Source organism: Perissodus microlepis, chromosome 16 (assembly GCF_051167445.1).
Source record: "Perissodus microlepis isolate ML-2025 ecotype Zambia chromosome 16, ASM5116744v1, whole genome shotgun sequence".
In the NCBI taxonomy this organism is placed as follows: domain Eukaryota; kingdom Metazoa; phylum Chordata; class Actinopteri; order Cichliformes; family Cichlidae; genus Perissodus; species Perissodus microlepis.
This window is the reverse complement of record NC_140476.1, coordinates 15,770,781-15,779,604: the sequence shown is the minus strand read 5'-3', so window position 1 is coordinate 15,779,604 and position 8,824 is coordinate 15,770,781. Positions and strand designations below refer to the sequence as shown.

At 40.9% G+C, this 8,824-nt stretch overlaps 1 protein-coding gene across 2 annotated transcripts; it reads right to left on the bottom strand.

The window, feature by feature from the left end:
* Positions 1 to 52: 52 nt before the first annotated feature.
* On the bottom strand, positions 53 to 8,571 carry LOC146370610 (Golgi reassembly-stacking protein 2-like). Of its 2 annotated transcripts, none has more exons than XM_084907794.1 (10): positions 8,332 to 8,571; positions 5,421 to 5,501; positions 5,143 to 5,346; positions 4,959 to 5,045; positions 4,735 to 4,868; positions 3,518 to 3,650; positions 3,284 to 3,413; positions 2,999 to 3,082; positions 2,748 to 2,861; positions 53 to 760 (listed from the first exon to the last, which is right to left on the bottom strand). In XM_084907794.1, the coding sequence occupies exons 1-10, from the start codon at positions 8,560 to 8,562 to the stop codon at positions 552 to 554; spliced, it is 1,407 nt and encodes a 468-aa protein (XP_084763920.1). In that variant the 5' UTR covers positions 8,563 to 8,571; the 3' UTR covers positions 53 to 551. The 2 variants fall into 2 exon arrangements, with proteins under 2 accessions (XP_084763920.1, XP_084763921.1); XM_084907795.1 differs by having other exon boundaries at positions 4,735 to 4,865; positions 8,332 to 8,569.
* Positions 8,572 to 8,824: the final 253 nt, after the last annotated feature.

The window sequence follows — 8,824 nt, the reverse complement described above, 5'->3', positions numbered from 1 at the left end:
ACATTACATACTAGGATGCAGATAAGATTCACAGATGAGAAAAACCAGAGGCTAACATTGAGAAAATACATCAGTTTAATCAAGGTAACAATATTTCACACAATACAAGAAAACAATGTCTGCAACGCTGCAGCCAGCAAGCCTTGTTTTCTAATGGAAGATCCCCAGTAGTATAAGTTATAGTTGAGCCCTCCCGTTAAGTAGTGTAATCCTTGAAGATGCGGATTTGCACAATTTGAATAACCCATGTTCCATATTTTAAAAAGAATTTAAATGTCCTCTATCACAGAACAACTTAAACTCCAAAATGCTCTCAAAGTTCCTTTAACTGCCTTCAGACGCAGGGCTTTTCTTCTGACACACCATTTCCAGGACAAACTGGATGTCCTGCATTTAATACCAGTTCCATTCTTGCAGCTGAGCTCGCACAACAATCCTGATGGTCTGTCTGCACGTGTAATTTGTCCGCCGAGTGCTGGGGTGAATGGGCAGATTACACTGTGTAAAGACTCTACAGAGAGCATGCCAACATCTTCAATTTTTGCTTTCTGTTAAGATGAGTCTGCAGACATTGTAATATTTATTGATCCAGAGGTGGTCACTGATAGGGAGTTGGGGGTTTTGGCATGAAAACTGTTCATTAGGATAGTGGAAGCAGGAGAAGTACTGGCAAAGACTGGGGGTGAAACAAAGTTGGATAGGGGAGGAGTTGCACTGGGGGCTACACCTGGCAGGTTAATTGCTGAAAGAGGTGGAAGACCTGCAGAAGATGACACAAAACCCTTCAGTTAGCAAAATTGTAATTTTACTTTAACAACATTAGCTCTTGGACACTACACTTTTACTTTTCCTGCCTCAAGACGACACTCAGTATTAAAGAAAAGGCTCAGACGGTGTTTCCTTCCATTTCAACCAATCCTGGAAAGATGCCTTTGTAAAGCACTTTCAAAGAGGTGTGAGTCAGAATCCAGTTTCTGTGCAACAATGTATTCAAATATTTAAGGTAAGTTACTCTTCCACAACTTTAGTTTAAATATAAACACTAAGCAAATTTCACATGATTTAAAATGATCGACTTGGTAATTGGTTTAACCCTTTCACCCTTGGACGCCTACCAGGGGTAACCCTTTTCTGAACCGAACACTTTCGGTCATTTCAGGTTTGCTTCCAAAAAGAAATTTCTTGGTGTGCATCAGAAGTTAGTGAGGGTGATTTCTGCCTTGGTTGTCAAACCACATCTTAATGGATATATACTGTGGTGTCAACTCATCATTAAGGATACAGGGTGGTTATCAGATGTCGTCTTTATGATAAGTGGATTGATTCTCAGTAAATCTTGAGAATAACTTTGAGTTCGGTATCTTGTCCAAGGATACTATGGCTTACAGATCAAGCCACCAACCTTCAGATTAGTTGATGATCTGCTACACTGATCTACAGCTATCCCTTTTATAGGGTAAAAGAGTTAAAGGTCCTTTAGCTAAAAACATGTGGATGGGAGGAAAATTAAAGGAAATGTTTGACCCTTCCAGTTATGGATTCTAGTATGCCACGGGGGACAAATAAAAGATTGATCACGATGGTAGTAGACTCTTCTATGATGACATTATCCCATCTACATGGCTCAAGGGGTCAATAACATGCTTATGGAAATGATAACAATGAGAATTGTATCCTCACATTTCAAACTAATTGACTTTAGTTCTCTCTATCATGAGTCCCAAATGAGGGAATATCTTTTGGAAGAATAGTATTCTAAAGACTTTAAACATTCAATGCAAAGACTAGTTGAAGCTTTTCTAGGAGGATGTCTTATACCCACATTATACTCAGTTTTACTTTTGTCATCTGTCGAGTCTCAAGAACATTTTGGCTAGTTCAAAACAGTTTACACAGGGGTCAGAGGTGAAGCCGGTTGTCTGGATCCCTGGCTCTTCCAGTCCACTTGTCAGTTTATCCTTGGGCAAGATACTGAATCCAGACTTGACCCTGATGCTGTGTTTGAATTTTATAACCACGTAGACATAGATAACCCACATTTACTAACCAATTAATCAGAAGATCCAGTAAAATGACATAATACACTAGTCAACATGACCCATATGAAGTATTTAAATAAAGCCTAGAGGAAAAATATGAATGGACACAAACAATGGAGACAAAAACAGAAATGTTTACAGAACTGTAAAAGAAGAAAACCTGCTTTTCTTTTTTTAAATACTTTTTTCCTATATCTTCCAACCGTTACAATTTACCAGGTTGAACTGCTGGATACATCTTTGCACAATGTCTCTGTCACTTAACTGTGTTATGAAAAGATCATGTCAAGACTAGAAATGGGAGAAGGAGTGATGTTAATAAGTCAAACCTGTTCCAGAATTTTCAAGGATACTTAAAAGTCAGTCAATCTAAATCCTATAGCTAAGTTTCACTAAATCGCTGCTATCTCAATATTAAAAATAAACCCTTAAACATTTGTTTCTATAAACAAATGTTGGGAACACCAAAAACAGCGAGCCTGCCATCACACTTTTAAAAGCTAAAATGTTACTAAGCTGGGCGTGTTCCATCAAAGTCACTCAGTAGTAATAAACTGTATTTAGCTGGACTATTCTCAGCTGCCTGTGGTCGTTACACTGTACGTCTTTACGATACATTTCTAATTTGCATTGGATAGTAAGAAAGCAAAATATCAGCGTTAGCCTTTACATCTGAACCTAAGCATGCTTGACAGAACACATTTATACCTGCGGGCTGTATTCCAACTCCCGGTGGCAATACATGACTCACATCTGGCAATGAGACATTTAGGTTTGGTAGATTAGGAAAAGGTGAAAGACCTCCAGGTAGGGGCATTACGCCTATGCAACAAAAGAAAAGGGAGAAAAAATAGACAGGTGTAGCAGACTCGCATCATGGATCATAAAGTATGAATTTTACAGACTGTACTTGGCACAAAAACTGGGGAGCTATGAACACCCAATGTAATTTAACCAACCTGGTAGCATTGGAGCAGGACTGACAGACAGTGGAACAGTTTGTGAGAGGGGTACTTGGTTGTGCAGCGGGACAGCAGGAACTCCTGAAATTATATAATCATATGTTTTATTACATGAGAAAGGGACAACAAGGAGGAGATATTATAAGTTTCTAAATGCCTTTAACTCTTGTTGTTCTGTTATTCCACTTAGGTTTCATTTGAACTACTAATTAATTTCAGTGAGATTTCATCCTCAGATCAGCTCAAATTGTAAATGCTAAAGAGTCAGAGAGGACAGTGTACCTGTATGACTGCTCAGGACTGATGTTGGGTTTGAGCTGACGGACAAGCTGGCGAGACCTTGCTCCAATCCCGTCGAAGCAGAAGACGACACAGCAATTGGAACAGTTGGAACGACGGCAGAGAGGTGGACCTGGTAACCAACAGTGTTTTGTACATTTTTTAAAAAAGCTGGAAGCCAGACAGCATCAAAATGATATTTACTTCTGGATGCAGTTATTAAAGATGCCAACTTACCTCTGTGAAGCCATCTTTTGGTGAAGGAGGTGGTTCGTAATGAGTCTGTACTGGTAAACTGATCTTCTTACCCTCAGCAAATGGCAGGGTAGGTATCCTGTGCAGGTAACCGTAGCCAATCCCACAGCCTAGACTGCATGGCAGAAATAGAGCAATACTGTGAAGGGGCAGCATCAGAAACATTGTAAAAGAAAAACCTGACACTCAAATTACAGTAGAACTTTTTCAACAATCAAACCCACTGAAACTCAAGATACACCTCCTAAACGTAGGGGTATCATTTTTCTTGATGGCATGATTCATAACTTTCTACATGTGTAGCAGAAGTATACTCCATCACTTTCTTAGTACTGGGTTGAACCTACTTCTGCCTTTATAATTGCCTTAAATCTTCATGGCACAGATTCAAAAAAAGTGCTGAAAACATTCCTCAGACACTCTGCTCCATATTAACATGATAGCACCAAACAGTTGCTGTAGATTTGCTGCATAACCATGATGAGAATCTCCCGTTCCACCACCTTGGATTGAGCTCTGAAACTCTGGAGGTCATTTAAGTGCGGGGAACTCATTGTCATGTTCAAGAAACCAGTTTAAGATGATGTGAGCTTTGTTACGTGTCACAGAGGATGGGTAGACTTACAGGGATGGATGTGGTCAACAACGACAGGCCATAGCATTAATGGAAAAAAAAAAAAAAAAAAAGTTCGTTGGTACTTAAAGTGTGCCAAACGGCAGGATGAATCCATGCTTTTGTGTTGTTTACACCAAGTTTTGACCCTACCACCTGAATGTTGCAGCAGAACTCGGACTCAATGGGAATGTTTTTCAAATCATATAGTGTCTAATGTCTAAAGAGTTTCCTGTTCTTAGCTTATTTGAGTTATTGATGCCTTGCTATCAGCTTGAAGCAGGCTGACCATTCTCCTCTGACCTCTGACATCAACAGCAGTTTCAGAAATACTCATCAGTCCATCAGGCACCAACAACCACACCAACAAAGGCAGCATATGGCTTTGCATTCAGCACTTATATATATCAAACACAGTTTTTAAATCCAGAAATGAAAATAAAAACATAGCCTAGAACAAATTCTGCATTTAAAATAAACTAGCAGGATTGACTGTAAACTCCCCTCTTACGTAATATCAAGAAAGCTCACAGATTTTAACCAGCAACAGAAACTAGGTGGATCATTTTTTTAGTGACTGTCATACCTGCCTTCTCCACCCCAGTCAGAGTTTGGGGTGATGACCACCTCGCGGCAGTTGTCTGCGTCTGTGTTGTAAACGTAGAGCTTTAGCTCCTTCCCTTCATGTGTTTCAATGAGGGAAAACAGATCTTCGCTCTGCTTAAAAACCACAAAAATACACATCAGGTTAACTTGTTCCTGGTTTAATTCCTGCATTAAAACAATAAAAATAAAACCTTAAGCAGGCACCTCAGTCATGGCGGTGTCCACTCCTATAATGTAGTCTGCATGTGGCCTCAAACCTGCCAGGGATGCAGGAGAATTTGGCTCCACTTCCTGGACTCAAAAACATGCAGCTATCAACACGAGATCACAGAAATAAATAAGAACCCCCCCCCAAAAAAAGCAGCCTCAGACAGAACCTAACACTCACCAAGACATGCCAAACATTTTCATTGGCTCCCTCGAAGCTGCAGAAGCGAATGCTGACTCCCAGAAGCCCCTGGCCGCCCCACATGTTGCTGGGCGTGACCGTCGTCTCCCGCACTGCCAGCGTCTTGCTGCTATACAACAACATCTTGACGGGCTTCTCCACGTTCATCTTCAGCAGCTCTTTCAGGGTGTCATTGTCCCTGTTCTGTAAAGAAACCAGTATATCCAAATGATTCCTAGGAATATCCGTGACTAACACTGACCTAACCGGAAACTCACCAGCCGAGTGTCGCAGATTGAGATGATAAAATCAAAGAATGGCTCCAGTCCTGCACGGCGACCGGGAGAATTCTCTTGCACCTACAGATTAGAAGGCGGTCAGAAGGTTTTCAAGTAAAGCAGGTTAATGCCAGTCTTTTAAATATCTGCACACAGGATAAAATTACTGCAAGTGTGTCTAAACTGAAAATTCTAAATATTTGGCTTTAAAAATAAATAAATAAATCCATGATGAGCGAGAGCTGGGTCTGAGACACCGACGGACACTGCACACCAATCACAAGGTAGCACCAAAGAAAACTTTGCTTTATCATCTATTTTACACTAAATGGGCAGACATTACATAAAGAACATTATGCTGTATTCAATAAGACTTTAAACTAGTGGTTGAGACCATAAACTCAGCAGTAAATGGTCACAGAGCACAGAGACAAAAAGGCAGCCAACAGGATTTGTCACAAAGGACGAGCAGCATTCAATGAAAACCTGTACATCTCTGTTTTGGCACACACTCCTGTGTAGTTTAACATTCCTCTCACTGGTTTAAGACTAGTGTGTCAAGTGAGGTTTCCAAGAAGACTCATTAGTCTCCTTCTTGGAAACTAGTCTCCTTCTTGGAAACTAGCCTTAACTGGTTATTTTACTCCTTCTCACGTACAAAGTCTTGAATATTCAGGGCATATTGTCTTTTAAGGACCTCATATTACCATAATAACCTAACAGAGCACTTCACTCTCAGATGGCAGGGTTACTTCTGATTAGGGCTGCCACAAACGATTATTTTGATAGTCGACTAGTCACCGATTATTTTTGCGATTAGTCGACTAATCAGATCATGCATCCATTGGACGTAAAACGTACAGCTTATTCCACCAGCATGCATCTGCTCTTATATAACTATCATTAGCTTACAGCTTTAAGTGTTTAAGGTATGTGCTAACTAAAAATAAAGACAAGATGATAGTTTATTAAATTTTAATGAAATTTGCAGATTGTTTCGGTGAAATTTAATAAACTCAGCCGTCTGCTCCTTGCTATCTAAAATATAACGGGACACCGGAGTATATTCTCGAGCATCTCACACTTCTGATAATCAGTTGTCTGCTTGACGTTTATTCAGCTGTGTAAAAACTATAACTTTAATCTCAGCCAAACCGATTTACTCAGGAACAAATAAAATACTAAAAAAAGCCAAACAATAACATTTTGAAGTTATCTAAGTGACTTATATATATTTAACCTGAGTAGCGAAAGACGGCGGTGGGTTTGAAAATGATTTGCGGGAGTCAGGTGTTCTCACGGGCTCTAGTGAGCCTTGCCCCCGGTTAGCTATCGAGCTAGTGGGTAACAGACGTCTCCGAAAACATCGGAGCGCTTCTGAAAATATGTGGTGTCTTGATAAACTGAGCAAATATTTGAGGTTTATACAGTTACATTCTCGCCTGAAAATATTTTAATCGTTTATTTTGTGACCCAGAAAGAATAATAAGAGTAATATTAAAACTAACTAGCTGCCGCCATTGTTGTAAACTGAGCTGCGCTATGAATTCTGGGATACAGCTTCTTCTTTGGGGTTTAACGGCAGCTGGCATCCTTGTACATACAGTGCTGCCATCTTCTGTTTCAGTCCGTTATTACACTCTTAAATCCTACTACTTATTCCTGCGTCTTTTGTGATGCTTCAAACGAGGCGTCGACTATTAAATCAGTCGTCGACGATTTTGATAGTCGACGTAATCGTGACTAGTCGACTAATCGTGGCAGCCCTACTTCTGATACCAAAAGTTTCCAAAGTAGAACAGGAGGCCGAGCCTTCAGGTATCAGGCCGCTCTCTTTCTTTTCACGGTTTGGATTTAGGAGACAGGCATCCTCTCTACATTTAACATTAGCTTCAAACTGGCCTTTTTTGATAAAACCACCAAAACCATCCCTTTGCTATGCCGCTATAGGTTCAGGGCTGGTGTGGGACTGCCTGTGATGCACTATTTCTTATCTCCACTCCCCAGGTGTTTATTTTCCTTCCTCCCTTTCTTAGTATCCTTCCCACCATCATCTGGGTACGCCTAGAGCTGATCACCTGATTGTTGGGGCAAGTGTTTTTATGAATTGTTGTTGTCTCGTTGCAACTTCGTGTCCCTGAATTGTATTTAAAGTATCTTTTTTAAGAATTTTTAAAGGCTTTTAGAAAACAAACTGAGCTAATGACCCACTGTGAATGAATTATGTTCAAAGTGATCCTTTTTTCTTAATGATCCTTGATCAGTGGGTCTGATTGGACACAGATCTTTGAAGCACAAAATGCAAACATTTAGCATTTTACTTTTAGTGTGGCCTATTTTCCCTGCGTGTGATCTGGTGATGAAACTCTTTAAAAGCTTGGACTGACTGGTGGAGTATAACGTTTTCAAATGAAAACAGCCACACACACCCATTTCCATAAATCACGTATAGCAGCCACACCGGTTATTCTGGCATCATCCAGTCTGCTGGGGAGTGAGGGGACATCTGCTGATTGTCTCACAAACTGCACGTCTGAATGACAATTAACCGTGTCCAGTTTCTAATATGGATATATATCATTTAAACAGTGTAGACCGAGAGGCTATTAGCAAGCTCACACATCAGCGGTTGGTGCTACAGAGTGGGCGTAGCAGGAGCTTCCATTCAAAGGCGGGGACAGCTAGCCGTTTACAATAAAGACAACGAGCTATGTGAAGAGATTTCTGGGTGTGTCTCAGTCCTCCTCGGGGTCTGTGTCAAACACAAGTCTCTACTAGCATCAGCATTTAGCCAGTAGTAGAGGTCGCTTCCTCTAAAGGAAAAATAACCCTTCTATCCTATCGTTAGCTGCTCCTCCGCGGGCTAACAGGAGGTCACAGTCCGTACGTCCACATTAAAATGTTCTCTTACCCTGAGGACGTGGTATCCCTCTTTGCCTCCACCTGGTATCTCGACGCTCGGAGAGCCTCCCATGCTTCCCTGAGTGCGACAGTCAGGGTGGGACTGACACCTGTGCTGGTTAGTTGGGTGATTAGTTAGCAGGCGGCTCGGATCATGCCGTGTTTCCTGTGGCTTTGGTTTCCCAGGACTTCCGCTCATGAGGATGATGATAGTGAAGAGGAGGAGGAGCGGGAGGTGCATCCCTCTGTGGTAGCAGGGTTTCATCATCTGTGTCTTTTGAGGTCTGATTATTTGTAAAGTAATAAGATTATGGGCGGAGAGGCTTTAAGCTTTAAATCTGGGTGCTTCAGGGCAGGGGGACCTAATGAGGACGATATTTTGGTGTAATTTCAAATAAGATGTTTCCTGCCTGTGAGCTTTTGCAAAATATGTTTGTTGGCCTTCATTATTTTAGCATAATATTAAATATTCTTAAATAACCGTGTTTATTAAGGGCGCAAAA